Source organism: Rhamphochromis sp. 'chilingali', assembly GCF_963969265.1.
Source record: "Rhamphochromis sp. 'chilingali' genome assembly, chromosome: 17".
In the NCBI taxonomy this organism is placed as follows: domain Eukaryota; kingdom Metazoa; phylum Chordata; class Actinopteri; order Cichliformes; family Cichlidae; genus Rhamphochromis; species Rhamphochromis sp. 'chilingali'.
Window position 1 is genome coordinate 2452698 of NC_137944.1, and position 21906 is coordinate 2474603.

Here is a 21906-nt window from a genome sequence, read left to right on the forward strand (position 1 = left end):
GCACAAATCCTATAAAAAGCAGAAATAGTATGATTAAGCATAAATACTACATTTAGTAGAAATACTATGTTTTAGCACAAATCCTATAAAAAGCAGAAATACTATAATTTAGCAGAAATACCATATTAAGCACAAATCATATAAAAAGCAGAAATACTATATTAAGCACAAATTCTATAAAAAGCAGAAATACTATATTAAGCACAAATACTATTAAAAGCAGAAATACTATATTAAGCACAAATCTTATGAAATAGCAGAAACAGTATGATTTAGCACAATAGTAATAAGTTAAACAGAAAAATTGGAAAAGCAAAATGGACAGCTGAAAAAATGCTGAACATGCTGAGGGTCCCTCAAATATACTTGTTAAATGAAAAAATCAGCATAAAAATGCACAGGGAGAGAGAAGTAAGTTTCTAGGTCAGCCTGGGAGCTGCTGAATTTGAATCCACCAATCAGAGAGCCTGTGTACTTTTTCCCGCCAAAACAGGTGCATCTTTTTACACACGCAGCAGCACAGAGAGGCACAGGATTATTGCAGCCTATTTCTCATAGTGAGGACTCCCCTCAAACAAATGACCATAATTTCCTAACCGTAGGGGCTAGAGCGGTCATTCTTACACCGTTTTGTTCAGAAGAGATGGGGGAATCTTCCAGTGTTAACTATTTATCATTAAAATGTGAATTTTTAGAGATATACGACATGGATGACTTGTTGACTTAGAAGCCACGAATTCCCCCAATATGCAAATTTGAATGCCTGAGGCCACATATATGATTGGCTGGCTGGGAAGCCGTGCAGGCCCTGATTTGTGGATTTGAATTCCTCAGCCCTCAGATATGATTGGCTGGCTTAGAAGCCATGAAGGCCCCAATATGCAAATTTGAATGCCTCAGGACACATATATGATTGGCTGGGAAACCGTGCAGGCCCTGATTTGAAAATTTGAATGTCTAAGTCCTCACAGAGGATTGGCTGCCTGGGGACCTGGCAGAAATATATAGAAATACTATGATTAAGCATAAATACTACATTTAGTAGAAATACTATGTTTTAGCACAAATACTATAAAAAGCAGAAATACTATATTAAGCACAAATCCTATAAAAAGCAGAAATACTATATTAAGCACAAATTCTATAAAAAGCAGAAATACTATATTAAGCACAAATTCTATAAAAAGCAGAAATACTATATTAAGCACAAATACTATTAAAAGCAGAAATACTATATTAAGCACAAATCTTATAAAATAGCAGAAACAGTATGATTTAGCACAATAGTAATAAGTTAAACAGAAAAATTGGAAAAGCAAAATGGACAGCTGAAAAAATGCTGAACATGCTGAGGGTCCCTCAAATATACTTGTTAAATGAAAAAATCAGCAAAAAAATGCACAGGGAGAGAGAAGTAAGTTTCTAGGTCAGCCTGGGAGCTGCTGAATTTGAATCCACCAATCAGAGAGCCTGTGTACTTTTTCCCGCCAAAACATGTGCCTCTTTTTACACACGCAGCACAGAGAGGCACAGGATTATTGCAGCCTATTTCTCATAGTGAGGACTCCCCTCAAACAAATGACCATAATTTCCAAACCGTAGGGGCTAGAGCGGTCATTCTTACACCGTTTTGTTCAGAAGAGATGGGGGAATCTTCCAGTGTTTACAATTTATCATTAAAATATGAATTATTAAAGATATTTGACTTCTAATGCACCATAACTGAGTAGAGCGAAGCAAAAACTGCCTTGACTTGCCCTCAAACAACGCTTTGTAACTCGAAATCTATTTGGAGTATCGATATCATTCTTTCACCGTAAGAGACAGCAGGCTTTGGTGAACAATCATGGAAATTTTCAGGTCTCTGTGGAAATCCAACAAAAAGTTATGACGAGAGAAAAAAGTGGTTCATTTCCACAGTTTGAAATCTGAAGAAATCTGAGCGAAGGACGAATTTCCTACCCTCAAACAAGTCCAACTCATTTCAGAACGGTAATAGGTGAGAAAGAAATTCTTGAATTGTGAGCGTCAGGGGTGTCTGAAGATATTCGGGGACAAGCCTCATGTCTTAACTTTGCTTCGTTAAGGAGATATGACGATTCGAATATGCCTCTCATTACAGAAATCCAGCGGTGATTTTGAACAAGCTCTCCATTCACTTTATATGGAGAGTTTTCTGACATTGTGTTGGTCTGAGGAGATTTGCGAAAATTCTATAAATCCCACAACAATGATAGTGACATTTCCTGAAAGCCAGCAAAAATACCTACGTTTTGATGTATAATTTGTGGAAGTTGAGTGAAAATTGAGCAAGTAGCAGGAAGTTGTTCGGACATGAAGTGAAAATTGCAAAACCTTCAGTGGCACACTGGAAGCCAAGAGCATAGCAACCATAACAACACATGTATTTTGTGAAAAATCACAATTTTGCAACTCAAAACTTTAAGAGGCATAAAAGTAAAACAGTAAAACATTTGAAAAAGCTGAATCATACCTGAATAGCCCAATAATTTGTGAACATTTTAAAATTTGAATGGTTGTTCTAGGTGAAAGTATGAGGAAGTAGTTAAGTTTCAAAAACAAGCAAAATTTAGCAGAATTGCAGAAGTTTCCCATTCATTTCAATGGGACAAATTAAAGGAAAAAAGCTTAATATTTTAAAAAGTATAATAGCAAAAAATAGCAAAAGTCATAGCAGGAATTAGCAAAAATAGCAGAATAGTTTAAAATTTGAACGGTGAAAATCGGCTGAAAATTGTGGAAGTAGTTTAACGGCGAAAAGTGTACGGAAGCAACTAGAATAATAATAAAGAATAAAGAGAAACAGGAACTCAATAGTGTGGATGCTTAAAGCATCCACACAATAATAACTAGAAAAATTTGCATTTCCTGCGAAAATGCAGTGTGGATGCTTAAAGCTGAAGCTGTATGCAAAAAGTAGCTGAAAAAGCTGAAAAGTTGCAGAAATTGTAAAAACTTTGCAGAAGCAAAAGAAGTTTGCTAAAATGGAATAACTTAGCAGAACTGCAATATCTTAGAGGAAACATAATACTTGGCAGAAATACAATAGCATAGCAGAATTTAGCAGAAATATTGTAACTTACCAGAAACATGATAACTTCTCAAAAATACAAGAATTTAGGAGAAATAGTATAAGATAACAGAAAGAATATATTTAGCCAAAAATACTTAAACATTACAGAAACACTATGATTTAGAAAAATAGTACAACAGAGCAGAAATATTGTGATTTACCAGAGACACTGTGATGAACTATGAATATTGTAATTTTAAATTGAGACTATGTTTTAGCACAAATATTATAATTTGGCAGAAATACTATAATTTAGCAGAAATACTATATTAAGCACAAATCCTATAAAAAGCAGAAATGGTATGATTAAGCACAAATACTACATTTAGTAGAAATACTTTGTTTTAGCACAAATCCCATAAAAAGCAGAAATACTGTACTATGATTTAGTAGAAAAACTATAATTAATCAGAAATACTAAATTTAGCAGAAATACTATATTAAGCACAAATACTATGAAAAGCAGAAATAGTATGATTAAGCATAAATACTACATTTAGCAGAAATACTATATTAAGCACAAATCCTATAAAAGCAGAAATAGTATATTAAGCACAAATCTTATAAAATAGCAGAAACAGTATGATTTAGCACAATAGTAATAAGTTAAACAGAAAAATTGGAAAAGCAAAATGGACAGCTGAAAAAATGCTGAACATGCTGAGGGTCCCTCAAATATACTTGTTAAATGACAAAAATCTGCAAAAAAATTTATTACAGCCACACAATCACAAATATGTACACATGAGGAAACACACATGCACAGAGAGACCCACACACAAGATCCAATTCAGTCAACCAGTCTAAATATATTGAATTTAAATCTTAGAATGAGATCATCCCATTAAAAGCCTTTCTCTCTCTCTCTCTCTCTCTCTCTCTCTCTCTCTCTCTCTCTCTGTCACACGTCACACACACACACACACACACACACACACACACACACACACAGGGAGAGAGAAGTAAGTTTCTAGGTCAGCCTGGGAGCTGCTGAATTTGAATCCACCAATCAGAGAGGCTGTTTATGTTTTCCCGCCAAAACAGGTGCATCTGTTTACACACGCAGCAGCACAGAGAGACACAGGATTTTTGCAGTCTATTTCTCATAGTGACGACTCCCCTCAAACAAATGACCGTAATTTCCTAACCGTAGGGGCTAGAACGGTCATTCTTACACCGTTTTGTTCAGAAGAGATGGGGGAATCTTCAAGTGTTGACAATTTAATATTAAAATATGAATTTTTAGAGATATATGACATGGATGACTTGTTGACTTAGAAGCCACGAATTCCCCAATATGCAAATTTGAATGCCTGAGACCACATATGTGATTGGCTGGCTGGGAAGCCGTGCAGGCCCTGATTTGTGGATTTGAATTCCTCAGCCCTCAGATATGATTGGCTGGCTTAGAAGCCACGAAGGCCCCAATATGCAAATTTGAATGCCTCAGGACACTTATTTGATTGGCTGGGAAACTGTGCAGGCCCTGATTTGAAAATTTGAATTTCTCAGTCCTCACAGAGGATTGGCTGCCTGGGGACCTGGCAGATATATATATATAGAAATACTATGATTAAGCATAAATACTACATTTAGTAGAAATACTATGTTTTAGCACAAATACTATAAAAAGCAGAAATACTATAATTTAGCAGAAATACTATATTAAGCACAAATCCTATAAAAAGCAGAAATACTATATTAGGTACAAATCCTATAAAAAGCAGAAATACTATATCAGGCACAAATCCTATAAAAAGCAGAAATACTATATTAGGCACAAATAGTATAAAAAGCAGAAATACTATAATTTAGCAGAAATACTATGTTTGGCACAAATCCTATAAAAATAATAAATACTATAATTTAGCAGAAATACTATATTAGGCACAAATCTTATGAAAAGCAGAAATAGTATGATTTAGCAGAAATACTGTATTTAGCACAAGTACCGAAAAGTACCAGAAATACTATGATTTAGCAGAATAGTAATAACTTACAAAATTACAAATATGGAGGCATATTGAAACACAAATGCACAGAGGGACACACAAACACAGGCTCTAATCCAGTCAACCAGTCTAACTATATTCAATTTAAATCCTACAATGACATGCTGCCAAATAAGGGCAGGGTCCTCTCTCTCCCACTAAACACACACACACACACACACACACACACACACACACAGAGGGAGAGAGCTGCCGAATTTAAATCCACCAATCAGAGTGGCTGTTTACGTTTTCCCGCCAAAACAGGTGCATCTTTTTACACACGCAGCAGCACAGAGAGGCACAGGATTATTGCAGCCTATTTCTCATAGTGAGGACTCCCCTCAAACAAATGACCATAATTTCCTAACCGTAGGGGCTAGAGCGGTCATTCTTACACTGTTTTGTTCAGAAGAGATGGGGGAATCTTCCAGTGTTAACAATTTATCATTAAAATGTGAATTGTTAGAGATATATGACATGGATGACTTGTTGACTTAGAAGCCACGAATTCCCCAATATGCAAATATGAATGCCTGAGACCACATATATGATTGGCTGGCTGGGAAGCCGTGCAGGCCCTGATTTGTGGATTTGAATTCCTCAGCCCTCAGATATGATTGGCTGGCTTAGAAGCCATGAAGGCCCCAATATGTAAATTTGAATGCCTCAGGACACATATATGATTGGCTGGGAAGCCGTGCAGGACCTGATTTGAAAATTTGAATTTCTCAGTCCTCACAGAGGATTGGCTGCCTGGGGACCTGGCAGAAATATATAGAAATACTATGATTAAGCATAAATACTACATTTAGTAGAAATACTATGTTTTAGCACAAATACTATAAAAAGCAGAAATACTATAATTTAGCAGAAATACTATATTAAGCACAAATCCTATAAAAAGCAGAAATAGGATGATTAAGCATAAACACTACATTTAGTAGAAATACTATGTTTGAGCAAAAATCCTATAAAAAGCAGAAATACTATATTAGGCACAAATCCCATAAAAAGCAGAAATAGTATGATTAAGCATAAATACTACATTTAGTAGAAATACTATGTTTTAGCACAAATAGTATAAAAAGCAGAAATATTGTAATTTAGCAGAAATACTATATTAGGCACAAATCTTATAAAATAGCAGAAATAGTATTATTTAGCACAATAGTAATAAGTTAAACAGAAAAATTGGAAAAGCAAAATGGACAGCTGAAAAAATGCTGAACATGCTGAGGGTCCCTCAAATATACTTGTTAAATGAAAAAATCAGCAAAAAAATGCACAGGGAGAGAGAAGTAAGTTTCTAGGTCAGCCTGGGAGCTGCTGAATTTGAATCCACCAATCAGAGAGCCTGTGTACTTTTTCCCGCCAAAACATGTGCCTCTTTTTACACACGCAGCAAAGAGAGGCACAGGATTATTGCAGCCTATTTCTCATAGTGAGGACTCCCCTCAAACAAATGACCATAATTTCCAAACCGTAGGGGCTAGAGCGGTCATTCTTACACCGTTTTGTTCAGAAGAGATGGGGGAATCTTCCAGTGTTTACAATTTATCATTAAAATATGAATTATTAAAGATATTTGACTTGTAATGCACCATAACTGAGTAGAGCGAAGCAAAAACTGCCTTGACTTGCCCTCAAACAACGCTTTGTGACTTGAAATCTATTTGGAGTATCGATATCATTCTTTCACCGTAAGAGACAGCAGGCTTTGGTGAACAATCATGGAAATTTTCAGGTCTCTGTGGAAATCCAACAAAAAGTTATGACGAGAGAAAAAAGTGGTTCATTTCCACAGTTTGAAATCTGAAGAAATCTGAGCGAAGGACGAATTTCCTACCCTCAAACAAGTCCAACTCATTTCAGAACGGTAATAGGTGAGAAAGAAATTCTTGAATTGTGAGCGTCAGGGGTGTCTGAAGATATTCGGGGACAAGCCTCATGTCTTAACTTTGCTTCGTTAAGGAGATATGACGATTCGAATATGCCTCTCATTACAGAAATCCAGCGGTGATTTTGAACAAGCTCTCCATTCACTTTATATGGAGAGTTTTCTGACCTTGTGTTAGTCTGAGGAGATTTGCAAAAATTCTATAAATCCCACAACAATGATGGTGACATTTTCTGAAAGCCAGCAAAAATACCTACGTTTTGATGTATAATTTGTGGAAGTTGAGTGAAAATTGAGCAAGTAGCAGGAAGTTGTTCGGACATGAAGTGAAAATTGCAAAACCTTCAGTGGCACACTGGAAGCCAAGAGCATAGCAACCATAACAACACATGTATTTTGTGAAAAATCACAATTTTGCAACTCAAAACTTTAAGAGGCATAAAAGTAAAACAGTAAAAGATTTGAAAAAGCTGAATCATACCTGAATAGCCCAATAATTTGTGAACATTTTAAAGTTTGAATGGTTGTTCTAGGTGAAAATATGAGGAAGTAGTTAAGTTTCAAAAACAAGCAAATTTTAGCAGAATTGCTGAAGTTTCCCATTCATTTCAATGGGACAAATTAAAGGAAAAAAGTGGAATATTTTAAAAAGTATAATAGTTAAAAATAGCAAAAATCATAGCAGGAAAGAGCAAAAATAGCTGAATAGTTTAAAATTTGAATGGTGAAAATCGGCTGAAAATTGTGGAAGTAGTTTAACGGCGAAAAGTGTACGGAAACACCCGGAATAATAATAATAAAGAATAAAGAGAAACAGGAACTCTATAGTGTGGATGCTTAAAGCATCCACACAATAATAAAGAATAAAGAGAAACAGGAACTCAATAGTGTGGATGCTTAAGCATCCACACAATAATAATAATAATAAAGAATAAAGAGAAACAGGAACTCAATAGTGTGGATGCTTAAAGCATCCACACAATAATAAAGAATAAAGAGAAACAGGAACTCAATAGTGTGGATGCTTAAGCATCCACACAATAATAATAATAAAGAATAAAGAGAAACAGGAACTCAATAGTGTGGATGCTTAAGCATCCACACAATAAAGAATAAAGAGAAACAGGAACTCAATAGTGTGGATGCTTAAGCATCCACACAACTAGAAAAATTTGCATTTCCTGCGAAAATGCTGTGTGGATGCCTTAACGCTGAAGATGTCTGCTGAAAAAAGCTGAAAAAGTTGAAAAAAAAAAACAAAAAACATTGCCCTGAGCAGGATTCGAACCTGGCCCTTCTGGTCTAAAGGCGGCAATTCACCTCACTGCACCAAACTCATTCACACAAAGAAGAGGTGGAGAGAGTGACAATTGTGGTGAAATTAGCAGAAGCTGCTTAGAATTGTGCTGATAAGAGGTGAAAAAGCTAAACATTTGGCAGAAAAGAGGTGAATCAGAAGAATTTCTGCTGAAAAGAGGCAAAGAAGCAAAAAGATGAGCTGAAAAGAGGTGTAGAAGCAGAAGTACTTGCTGAAGATGGCTGTATGTGTAATGACACACTGGAGAGCAGTGACACACAAGAAAGCAGAGCGCATGCAAGCAGGGAACATGTGTAGCAACTGTCACAGGTAGGATTCAAACCTCTGCCACCGGGTCTCACGGCAGATGCCCTACCCTCTGAGCCAAATGAGTTCTGGTCACAAGCAAAGATATGATGAGAGGGACAATGTGCACTGTGGAGCAGAAGCTCAAATTAGCAGAAAAGAGGTGAAGAGGAAGAACTTTGTTGTGAAATGAGGTAAAGAAACTGAAATTTGTGCTTAAAACAAGTGAAAAAGCTGAACTCTGAAATCCTGCTAAAACAGCAGAAGAGGCTGACATTTTTCAGCTACTCATTGAGCCAAACTGGTTCTCACGTAACTGAAAAAAGGTGGAAAAGCTTACAATTCTAATGAAAACAGCAGAAGAGGCTGAGATTTGTGCTGATAAGAGGTGAAAATGCTGAACCAATCAGAGGTACTGCTTCTGTCTGCTTCATCAGGCTGTGTACTTGTATGTATTTCTGCCATAGACTGTTAACAAGAATGTGAGGTCCATATTAGAAAAGCTGCTAAAATCATAAAACTTTGCAGAATTGTAATAAATTATCAATATGAATTACCGGTCTGTGATAGTGTATAAATTTGTACTCAAAAACTAGGTGGGATAGAAACATAATTCTTGCACTGGGTGAATCAGCGGACTTTGGTGTACTTTGACTACGATTTACATAGCTCTTTGTATCTCCGTCGCGGAGACATGACGAGAGAAGAAATGGCTTAATTTTCGGAGTTTGAAAAATGAGAGGAGGACAGATTTCCACCCCTCAAACATGTTTTTGCAGAAACACTGTAATTTCGCTTAAATAGTATGAAATAGCAGTAATACTATGATTTGGCAGAAATACTACTTTTTAGCACAAATACTATTGTACAGAATGGTGTACGTCAGTTTAATGCTGGGTGGTGCTGCAATAGTAACTATCCTCGGTCAGAAGGAGAGGCTGACATCCAGGGATTAGATTACCACAGGTGGAGTTTATTGGCGGTCAGATGGATGGTACAGGGAGGCATGGCATACAGTAGGAGGATGTGGAGAGGTGATATGGTGTGGTTTCTATGATTAAGAACACTGGCAACAAATTCCTCCACTACAAATCAGTCTGATACCACTTCTTACAGAGTTCACGTTTACTAAGGCACTACCCAAAAGGCGCCACAAGAGGGCACTCCAACACAAGAGATGACCTATTTACACTGTAAACACCCCCTACTTAGCCACTACATACTACAGTGATATTACAGTATACAAATTCACACAAATACTATGATTTGGCAGAAATACTATGACTTAGTAGTAATACTATAACATAACAGTTCAATGTTCTTGCACAAATACCACAATATGGCAGAAATACTATGTTTTAGCATAAATACTGTGATTTGGTATAAATACTACGATTTGGCACACATTCTATATTCCGCAGATACACTATAACATAACAGATATTCTACGACTTAGTAGTAATACTATAACATAACAGAATTATTAATTGGGCACAAATACCACAATTTGGCAAAAATACTATGATTGGGTACAAATACTATGATTTGGCAATAATACTGCATTTTAACACAACTACTGAGATTTGATTGAAATACTATGATTTTGAAGAAATACTATTACTCCATACAAATACGATGCTTTGGGACAAATACTATGTTTGGGTTCCAATACTATGATGTGCAACAAATACTATGATTTGGCACAAGTACTATGATTTAGTACAAATACTATGATTTGGCAGAAATACTATGCCTTAGTAGTAATACTATAACATAAGAGATATACTATGGTTTTGCAGACAAACCAAGTTTTCTGCACAAATACCATGATTTGGAACAAATGCTATGATTTAGCAGAAATACTAAGATTGGGTACAAATACTATGATTTGGCAATAATACTGCGTTTTAACAACAACTACTGAGATTTGATTGAAATACTATGACTCCATACAAATACGATGCTTTGGCACAAATACTATGATTTGGCAGAAATACTATGACTTAGTAGTAATACTATAACATAACAGATTTCCTAAAAAAAACTATGAAATTGCAGTAATTCTATGACTTGGCAGAGATACTACGTTTTAGTACAAATACTATAACAACGCAGAAATACTATGACTTAGTAGTAATACTATAACATAACAGTTCAATGTTCTTGCACAAATGCCACAATATGGCAGAAATACTATGTTTTAGCACAAATACTGTGATTTGGTATAAATACTACGATTTGGCACAAATACTATATTCCGCAGATACACTATAACATAACAGATATTCTACAACTTAGTAGTAATACTATAACATAACAGAATTATTAATTGGGCACAAATACCACAATTTGGCAAAAATACTATGATTTGGCACAAATACAATGACATGGCAAAAATACTATGATTGGGTACAAATACTATGATTTGGCAATAATACTGCATTTTAACACAACTACTGAGATTTGATTGAAATACTATGATTTTGAAGAAATACTATTACTCCATACAAATACGATGCTTTGGGACAAATACTATGTTTTGGTTCCAATACTATGATGTGCAACAAATACTATGATTTGGCACAAGTACTATGATTTAGTACAAATACTATGATTTGGCAGAAATACTATGCCTTAGTAGTAATACTATAACATAAGGGATATACTATGGTTTTGCAGACATACTATGTTTTTGCACAAATACCATGATTTGGCACAAATGCTATGATTTAGCAGAAATACTATGAATGGGTACAAATACTATGATTTTGCAATAATACTGCGTTTTAACAACAACTACTGAGATTTGATTGAAATACTATGATTTAGAAGAAATACTATGACTCCATACAAATACGATGCTTTGGCACAAATACTATGATTTGGCACAAGTACTATCATTTAGTACAAATAATGTGATTGGGCAGAAGTACTATGTTTCAGTACAAATACTATGATTTGGCAGGAATACTCTGATTTAGCAGAAATACTATGTTTTAACATAAATACTATCTTTTGGCAGAAATTCCTGCTAAAAAGGACTATTTCTGCTTTTTAGCAGAAATACTGTAATTTGGCATAAATACTATAATTTGGTATAAATACTGTGATTTGGCACATATAATATATTCAGCACATATACTATAACATAACAGAAATATTATGATTTGGCCCCAAAACCATGATTTTGCACAAATACCATGATTTGGCAAATATACTATGATTTTTCAAAAAATACTATGATTTAGCAGAAGTACTAAGATGTAGTAGAAGTACTTTGCTTTAGCAAAAATACTATGATTGAGGAGTAATACCTAAACATAGGAGAAATATTGATACACAGACACACATACACAGACAGTAAAGGGAACAGGAGCTGTTGAGAGTCTGGGCTTGGTATATGTAGGTCAGTTAAATTAGCTGCACCTGCTGTAGTCAGCCCTTACACACGCAGACACAGAGAGAGGTGTGAGTTTTCTTCAGTGTATTTCTGACATTCAGGATTCCCCTCGAACAAATGGCCATAATTTCCTAACCGTAGAGGCTAGAACGGTCATTCAGACATTGTTTTGTTCAGAAGAGATGGGGGAATCTTCAGGTCTTCATAATTCAGAGATAAAATATAAATTATTAAAGATATATGACTTGTAATACACTGTAACTGAGTAGAGGCGAAGCAAAAACTGCCTTGACTTGCTCTCAAACAACCTTTGGTAACTCTAAATCTATATGGAGCATCAAAATCATTCTTTCACCGTAAGAAACAGCAGGCTTTGGTGAACAATCATGGAAATTTTCAGGGCTCTGTGGAAATCCATCAAAAAGATATGATGAGAGAAAAAAGTGACTCATTTCCAGAATTTGAAATCTGATGAAATCTGAGCGAGGGACAAATTTCCTACCCTCAAACAAGTCTAACTCATCTCAGAACGGTAATAGGTGAGAAAATAATTCTTGAATTGTGAGCATCAGGAGTGTCTGAAGATATACCGGGACAAGCCTCATGTCTTAACTTCGCTTCGTTAAGGAGATATGACAATTTGAAAATGCCTCTCATTAGAGAAATCCAGCGGTTATTTTGAACAAACTCTCCATTGAGTTTATATGGAGAGTTTTCTGACTTTGTGTTACTCTGAGGAGATTTGCAAAATAACTATGAGTCCCACAACAATGATGGTGACATTTTCTGAAAGCCAGCAAAAATACCTACGTTTTGGTGTATAATCTGTGGGGCTTGAGTGGAAATTGAGTGAGTAGCAAGAAGTTGTTTGGACATGAAGAGAAAATTCAAACAGTTTCACTGTCCCCTCTGAGTTAATTGCATAGCAACCATAGCAACGCATGTATTTTCTGAAAAATCACAATTTTGCAACTGAAGACTTAAAGAGAGATAAGATGAAAACAGTAGAAGATCTGAAAAAGCTGAATCATACAGGAATAGCCCAATCATTTGAGAACGTTTTAAAGTTTGAATGGAGTTTCTAGGTGAAAGTATGAGGCAGTAGTTAAGTTTCAAAGACAAGAAAGTTTTAGCAGAATTGTGGAAGTTTCCCATTCATTTCAATGGGACAAATTAAAGGAAAAAAGTGTAATATTTTAAAAAGTATAATAGTAATAAACACCAAAAGTCATAGCCGGCATAAGCAGAAAGAGCAGAACAGTTTAGAGTTTGAACGGTGAAAATAGCACAAAAATTGTGGAAGTAGATCCACGGCGAAAAGTGTACGGAAACACCCGGAATAATAAAGAATAAAGAGAAACAGGAACTCAATAGTGTGGATGCCTATTAAGGCCTATTAAGGCATCCACACAATAATAAAGAATAAAGAGAAACAGGAACTCAATAGTATGGATGCTTAAAGCATCCACAAAATAATAATAACTAGAAAGTGCATTTTCTGAAGAAACTGCAGTGTGAATGCTTGAATCTGAATGTATGCACTGAAATGAATTAATTGCTGAATTTTGAGTTAAAAATTTTGAATGAGATAAAAAAAAAAAAAACAACCTGAATTTAACCTGAAAACAACAGTGCTGAACTGCTAAAAGCTGAAGGTTACACAGAAGAAGAAGTTGGAAAAAAGCTGAAAATGTTTTAATTGTAAATTAGAAAAACCTAAGAAATGAGAAAAGAACATTTAGAGTCAGAAAACATCTGAAAGAATATTAAAAGGTCATATTCTTTGAATCACTGAATGACTAAAATGTGATCCCTCCACTTGGACCCACACAGTTTAAAAAGTTTACATCTCTGAGCTTTGAAAGACAAGATGTTGGAAAAAGAACAACGATGGCGACGTTTTGAGGGTAAAATGATGGCTTTAACACTGTGGACACAGCAGCAGTTGAAAGAGAAGTGTTTAAGATGAATCTTGGCAGAGTGAGAGAGAGAGCTCGTTAAGCAGGCAGGTGTGAGCCTGGTTGCTATAGTGACCGCACCCAAGGGCTCCATACACACGGACACAGACATGCACCTCACTTTTGCTGCTTAAAATGAACAGAAAAGTCAGGCCGAAACAAATCGCTCCCAAATGAAAAGTAAAAGTCGTATTGACAAAATTCTTTCACCGTGAGCGACAGCAATGTCTAGTCTACCTAATTCTCAGTTTTCATGCCTGTGGAGCTTATTATATGGACGTGGTGACAGTGGAAAGACACCATGCTCTTCTGATTTTCAAACGAACCTTCTGAGCCATTTTAACATTAGAGTCTATGGAAGAGTTGGAGGGAGGAGGCTGTGCATTGGTGGCATTTATGAAAGAACCATAACACCTAGTACAATAGTAAACACATTGGATGAAAGAGGACAGCGATGGCTACGTTTTGAGGGTAAAATCATACCTGTAGAGCAAACGCTGTGGACACAGCAGCAGTTTTAAAAAAGATTTTAAGATTAATTTTTTTGCTCCTCTCACTCTAGCAGTTGAGCTGTCTCACTCTAGCCCCAACATTCCGTCCCATACACACCCATTATAAACTCTGATACGGGTGAAAAAACATCATGAAACTTAAACTGGAACTGAAGAAAAAGTATAATAGATATTGAAAAGATAAATACAAGTTGAATAATTGAATGTCTTGTCTTCGTTTTAAAGTTTGAATGGTGGCTCTATGTCAATGTATGTGGAAGTAGTAAGAGTTTAAAAATGAGTAAGTTGAATGAGGATTTGAAGGGTCTCCCCATTGAAATACATGGGAAATTTTGGGAAATTTTTGTTGAATAAAGTTGAATAAAATTAAAAATATAAATGTTAAAAATGAGAAAAATAGAAGCAGTCATGTCCAAAAGAAGAGGAATCTAATGGTGTTTGAATGGTTTTTCTAAGTTGAACGGTTTTGAAGGAGTAGGAGTACAAAAAACGTACGGAATACAGAATAAAATAGAATAAAGATTAGAAGAACAATACTGTGAATGCTTTTCAAGCATTCACACTAATAATAATAAAGATTACAACAACAATACTGTGAATGCTTTTCAAGCATTCACACTAATAAAGATTACAACAACAATACTGTGAATGCTTTTCAAGCATTCACACTAATAACTGCATTTTGTATTTACTCGGGTCACCTTTGTCTAAATAAAACTGTCCAATCGTAAGTGCTGACCATTGCTGTCTATGTGTCTCTGCAGATGGGAAGCTGAAAACCTGGGTGTATGGAGTAGCAGCAGGAGCATTTGTGCTGCTTGTCTTTATAATCTCCATGACATACTTAGCATGGTAAAGTAACACATCTGAAATATGTTCTGACTTCATCATCAATTTGATTTTTTTCCCTCATGATGTCAATAATGTACATTAAGTGATGTGATGGAGATCACCATGAAAGAAAGTCAAATTAAAATGTAGTTCACTAATTAGCAATTAGTGATTTTGTACTGTGTCTCATAAAGTTTAGGACTAAATGAAATAGAATCCTAAAAAATCAAAGTGGGACGAGTCACAGGGAGTCAAATCCGTAGCGGGTGAGCATTTTCAGTGTACTGTGAGTGTGCACTGTCATGATGAAGCACCCATCTGCTATTGCAGATTGGATGTTGCAAAAGAATCTGAACATCCTGCAACAATCTTACAACTTTTTTGATTATTTTTGATGTTGGGAATGTCACACATTGGCCAGTTTGGCGACCATAAGGACGAGTCAGTAAGGATTTTTCTTTTTTAAATAATGGCTCTGACATCATGTTCACTGATCAGATAGCAATTTGTTTTTAACAACCAATTGTCTACATGATCACTGAGCCATACTAAGCTCAAAAGTCAGAGTCCGATCTATTGGTAAATGGTAAATGGCCTGTATTTGTATAGCACTTTACTTAGTCCCTATGGACCCCAAAGCGCTTTACACTACATTCACACACTGTTGACGACAAGCTACATTGTAGCCACAGCTGCCCTGGGGCGCACTGACAGAGGCGAGTCAGTGCGCCTATTAAATCAACGACACGTCAACAGACTTCTTAGATTTCGGTTTTCATGTAGAATGAAGTGTAACGCCTGTCTTCCATCTTGCATTGTCTATTTAAAGGCCATATTATGAAAAAAAAGCATCATCCAATAAAATGACATGGGATCTGACCTCCATCACAACACTGCTCACAATTATTTCTTCATTTGTTTTTGTTTTTCATTTTTCTGTTTCCCTTATCATTTGTTCCTTCTTGTCTTGTCTTGTCCCTTTTTTCTTTCTACCCTCTCACACTCTATTTAGTTGTTGTGGTTGTTGCCTTTGCTGCAAGTCAAGCTCCAAGTCCCCCTCAGACAGGATTTATTGGATGGAGCAAAACAGCTGCACTTATACCTGTCCTGCCTGCCAGAAACTAGAGCAAGAGGAGTTAAAGTGGTGCAACAAACAGCAACCGCAGCTGCAGGAAAAGCAACAGCAATATGAGGCACAGCTCTCAAAGCCTCCATCATCACAACAACATCCAGAGCTACAGCACTCACTGCCACACCCAGCTCCATTTGAAACTCTTATCACGTAGTCAAGGCCTTACTTAACTCCTTTTATTCTCTACGACATGTGACATGTTCCCAAACATCCAGATTGCTTGTTCAATCATTTCAGTGGATCACCTACTAGAGGTGAGAAAACCAAAAAGCTGCTGATTTGACAGCAAAAAGTTGAAAAGTTGACCTTGTGGTGAAAATATTGAATCATATTTGTACAAGTTTATTAGTTGAATTAAGTCTTGGTTAAACAATTTCAATTCAGTTCACTTCAGTTTTATTAATATAGCAACAATTCAAAACAACACTCGCCTCGAGGTGCTTTATATTGCAAGGTAAAGACCCCAACAATCAGACCATTTGGTATGAGCATGCACTTGACCACAGTGGGAAGGAAAAACTCCCTTTCAATATGAAGAAACCTCTGGAAATGTAGAATTTCAACTTCTCTCATATTGCAGAGCAAATGCAATATCACCGTTTTTGCACATTTTAATGTTTATTTTAAGTTAATATTACCAGGACTGTAACCAAAGTTTAGAAAATAGTGATGTGGTAATGTATCAATGTGTAGCACCTGTGCTCAGTGACCAGTGGAAAACGCTAAACGTTGTCCCAGAGTTATAATAACTCTGAAGCCAATTTTGAAAACTATAAAGGACTTTATTTTGTACAGCTCTCCTCTTTAGCAACAGTGTATAAATGAGGAGGGACAGCTGAAGACTGATGGATAAACTTCCAAAGACAGTGATGTTGTTTTTAGGGCAGATATGACAGAAACACAGAATCATGTCTCGTATGTAACAGGTTGGTCATGAGTGGAAGTTACTGTCAGGTGGCTGCTATCAGATTGTCTTACTGTTCCTCACCTGTTCTTTGTTTGTTCTGTAGCAAAAAGCCAAAGAAGCCACAGAGACGCCAGATGAACAACAGACTGAAGCCTTTGACTCTGGCTTACGATGGAGATGCAGACATGTAGAAGTCTTCCTGCTCAACGTACAAACATTTGTCTTCTTTCAGAACTTACGGCATCGCCGTGGAAACCCTTTGATATCAGCGCCAATGCTGAGACTCGTTCACATGCAAAAGAAGAACCTCAAAGATCAAGACTGACCACATTCATTAGCAGCCTAGTTTTCCCCATCTGTTTTTAAATGTTCATTTTGGCATTTATTTCACAAGAGCCTTCATGGATTCTTTGTTTCCTGCTGAAAGTCCTCCTTTGCTTCTTTGCCATCTACCACTGCCCAAAATATTCAAACAACAGTCACTGAATAGTGTCTCCGCAGAACAAATACTTCTGTGAAAATCATTCCCTCATTTTTTTCACTGCTCAGTGACATTGCCTTGATATCACTTGTTCTGTGTCAAATGAACATTCGGAGGCCTGAGTGTCATTATGGCTTCGGTGCATCTCACAAGAAACAATATGACGAGGAGACAAAAAGGAGCTTAATAAATCCCAGAGACAGCATCACTTCTGCCTGCCTGTCCCTTCTCCATTTTTCAGGGATAATTTTGCACTATATTAGTGCAGCATGATATGTACTTAGGTCTAGGTATGCCTGTCTCAATACAGATGTTGTAGAAATGTACAGAAGAAGGCTTTTTGCAAACGAAAACTCACCAATGTTTGTAATTATTTTTCTTCTATTGCCTCTTTTTACATGATTTGATGGGACTTTGTGTAAATAGGATTTTTTTAATGTGGTCTCAACTTTATCTTTCTATTATGTCTAGCTAAATGTTCCAAACTCTGCCAGTTAATCTCTGACATTTTTTTTACTAATTGTAACAAACTTTTTAATTTCAATTTAATTTATATAGTGCCAAATCACAACTTCAAGGCGCTTTATATTATAAGATAAAGACCCTACAATCAAACCAACCCCCTTTGAACAAGCACTTGTTGACAGTGGGGAGGAAAAACTCCCTTTTAACAGGAATAAACCTCTGACAGAACAGGCTCAGGGAGGGGCGGCCAAATTTCAGAACCAGTTGGGGGTTGTGTGATTTTATCTTTGTAAATACGTAACATACATCAAAATCTTCTGTGGAAAATTCAAACATCATGAAAGCCTTTAGATTATTACATGGAAAGAACAAAGAAAAAGTCTAAAAAAACTAAACATGGAAGATAAGTTCATCATCAAATTGTTTCTTTCATCCCCAAGAACTCTCAGTTGAGTCCATCTAAGAAATATTATATTTAACACCAAATTTTTGACTTTAGCGCTGTTTGTTTGTTTGTTTGTTTTTAATTCATTATTGAAAATAATGGCTTTACCAGTGGCTACTAACTTTGGACCACTTGTTATTTACTTACGATCAGCTACAAGTGTACATCTTTAAGCTTGGTTCTGCACCAGTTATGTGGTGAATTTGGGAATCTCTCAGCCTGGCTTTTTTCTGATATGTAGCTTAAAAATATTATTTATCCTCAAAAATAATTTATTGGAATTTTTTTTCTGTGGTTCTTCTCTTAAAGTCTTCTGTATACCTTTGATTTTTGACTCATTTTGAATTTGACCTCTGCCAGCCGATATTGCCTCTCCAGTGTAATGTTCATTGTCCATCAGTTTATGGAGTCTTCAGCAATGTTGAAAACTAATTGGTCTTTCAGCCCTTGAACTTTCTGTATCAGAGGATGATGTCAGAACCTTTCCAGCTTTTCTATTGTTTTCAAAGACTTTAGGAAGAATAATTGTGTAGAAATGTTTAAAAGTGAAAATGGCTGAAGTAAGCTGAAGGTCCAGTCACTCAGAATGGATAGTGTTGTATTTATTAGTACTGAGACATTGCCGGAAAATGGCAGTTTAATATTCTGTGGAGTTTGTTGGTAGTAAATCAGTGGAATGTTTAATTTATATTTCTTGGAAAATGATTTGTAAATAAAATTCTTTTTAAAAAAAAGAAAAGAAAAGAAACAAACTTGGAAGTGTGAATGTGGGTGCGCTAAACATGATAAGCTTGTGACAAATAAGTCAAGTTTTCCTACTGTTTGTTTGTATGTATTTGAGTAATTGCTGATAATAAACAATGGAAATATTATTCTAATTCTTTTAATAACATATTAAATCATGCAAATTGCAGTACAGGTATTCACACAAGGTTCAAATAAGTTGGTCTTTGGTTTAGGGCTTTACCTGACAGTCATTACAAATATAAGTCTGTAGATAACTGGAATTAAGTAATGTAGCACACAGAATAACTGAATCATCATTGTTGACTTTTTTCTTTTTCTTTATAATTATCAAGAGGGGAAAAAACCTCACTGTCCCCAACCAGCTTCTCTTCTGGGCAGATGCCAAAGATTTCAGAGTCCATCAGGAGAGACAATCTCTTATGTGTGTCCTAGGTCTGTACCTGCTTTCTCCCGCTTGAACATGCTGGAAACACCTCACCTCAGAGCCGTCCAGGAGGCATTCTAGTCAGACGCCATCACCACCACCTAAACTGTTGCTTCCGATGTGGAGGAGTAGTAGCTCTATTCTCAAATCTACTCAAGTTCCTCAACCCATCTCTAAGGGAGTGGTCAGACTCTTGGGAGGAAGCTCTTATCTGCTGCTTGATTTCATTCCTTTTTTTTTTTTAAGAACTATAGCTTGTGGTCATAGGTGCTTTACCACAAAAGATTATCAGCCCTTTTGTCATTCTCAGTCACAAAAGGACTCAGTAGATCTAAGGTTAGGTGACAGTCAGGAGTCCTTATTATTTTCCAGTCTGAAGTACTTCACTCTTTAAAGCACAGATTTTTTAAAGCACTGACATGTGTTATCCTGCTGCTGAATCCTTCTCTACAAAGTTGGAAACCTGAGGTTGGAGCATGTCGATGAAGGGTGAAGTCTGAGTACTACCATGCCCCCACCACAACAAAAGAAAAGCACCAATTTAATGTATTTGACAAAGAGTAACATAAGAGTAACATAATTCAATTCAAATCAGGCAAATGGGAACCATGAAGAGGCCGCTAGGAAAGCTGCAACCACCAAGTACCTGCAGAGGGTCAGGCAAGTCCTGAGAAGTTGGCTGAATGGTAAGAACAAGATCCGGGCTATCAACACCTACACCTGCCCGTGATCAGGTACCCTGTTAGGATAATAAATTGGCCAAAGGAGGAGATGGAAGCCACTGACATCAAGACAAGGAAGCTCCTTACCATGAATGGAGGGTTTCAACCCAAGTCCAGCACCCTGAGGCTGTATGCTAACCAGAAGGAAGGAGGCCGGGGACTGGTGAGTGTGAGCACCATGGTCCAGGATGAGACAACGAACATCCCCGAATACATCAGGAAGAAACTGACAGTGTGCTCAGTGAATACCTCCGGCAGCAGAAACCCAAGAAAGAGGAGGAACCATCATGGAAGGACAGGCCCCTGCACGCTATGTACCACCGGCAGATAGAGGAGGTGGCTAACATCCAGAAATCCTACCAGTGGCTGGACAAAGCTGGACTGAAAGACAGCACAGAGGCACTAATCATGGCAGAACAGGAACGAGCTCTGAGCACAAGATCCATAGAGGCTGGGGTCTATCACACGAGCCAAGACCCCAGGTGCAGGCTGTGTAGAGATCTCTGTTCCGAAGAGCAGTGTCCTAGGAACAACTAAGATACTGTGCAGGACCCTCAAGCTCCCAGACCTCTGGTAGAGGACCCGAGCTTGAAGGATAGACTGCCGAGAGGCGAATTACATATATATATATATGATGTGTAATTCGCCTCTCGGAATTTTCAACTCCACAACTTTATTAGTGCAAAAAAAACCATCAATGTATTTTCACTTAAACAAGCAGCTGTTTTTTATGTGTTATATAAAAGTTATATAAACATGTAACTGTGCAAATGCAAATTCTTTGCTGACAGTTTAACCAAAAGGCATTTCCAGTGGAAACTGGCCGACACATCCTCAGCATAACCATGTATAATATCCACAAAACTTAAAAAGAGGTTATACACACACAATACGGTAACAGTATGTTGAAGCACAGTACGTATCACTCCGCGAGGCTCCGCCTACGATAGCCGTAATGCTCCGACAATCCATCAAGCGGTGCGGCTTCGTAGCTCAGCAAAGTCGTACTGAAACATTCGACAGATTTTCGAGCGCCGTGCACATAAAATCGATTCCAGGTCAGTAAACACAACCAGAGTTCATACATAAGGCACACGGGATTATAAGGGGCTCTGTCGACTTTCAGAAAAATCAAAGTATTGATTTTAAGTGTGCCGTATTTTCCAAACAACACGGTAATAACGACGGCCCGCTAGCATGCGCTACCAAAAATAGTGCTTTGTTGTGTATCTGAAGGACGAAAGCTAAACCAGTTCCACACCAGTGAAGCTGCAGCATTTTTACAAACCAGTTC

General features: G+C 36.7%; 1 protein-coding gene across 2 annotated transcripts in view; it reads left to right on the forward strand.

Moving 5' to 3' along the window:
• Positions 1–19564, forward strand: part of thsd7aa (thrombospondin, type I, domain containing 7Aa) — a 237446-nt gene extending 217882 nt beyond the window's left edge. The window contains exons 26-28 of one of the 2 annotated variants that reach the window (XR_013969369.1): positions 15223–15310; positions 16302–16675; positions 17432–19564. Coding sequence is in view for 1 of the 2 variants with exons in the window: in XM_080863183.1 (XP_080719309.1) it covers positions 15223–15310; positions 17432–17519 (176 nt within the window). In the remaining variant the exon portion in view is untranslated. The remainder of the gene's footprint in view (positions 1–15222; positions 15311–16301; positions 16676–17431) is intronic. The other variant, XM_080863183.1, reaches the window with a different exon arrangement.
• The last annotated feature ends 2342 nt before the right edge of the window (positions 19565–21906 follow it).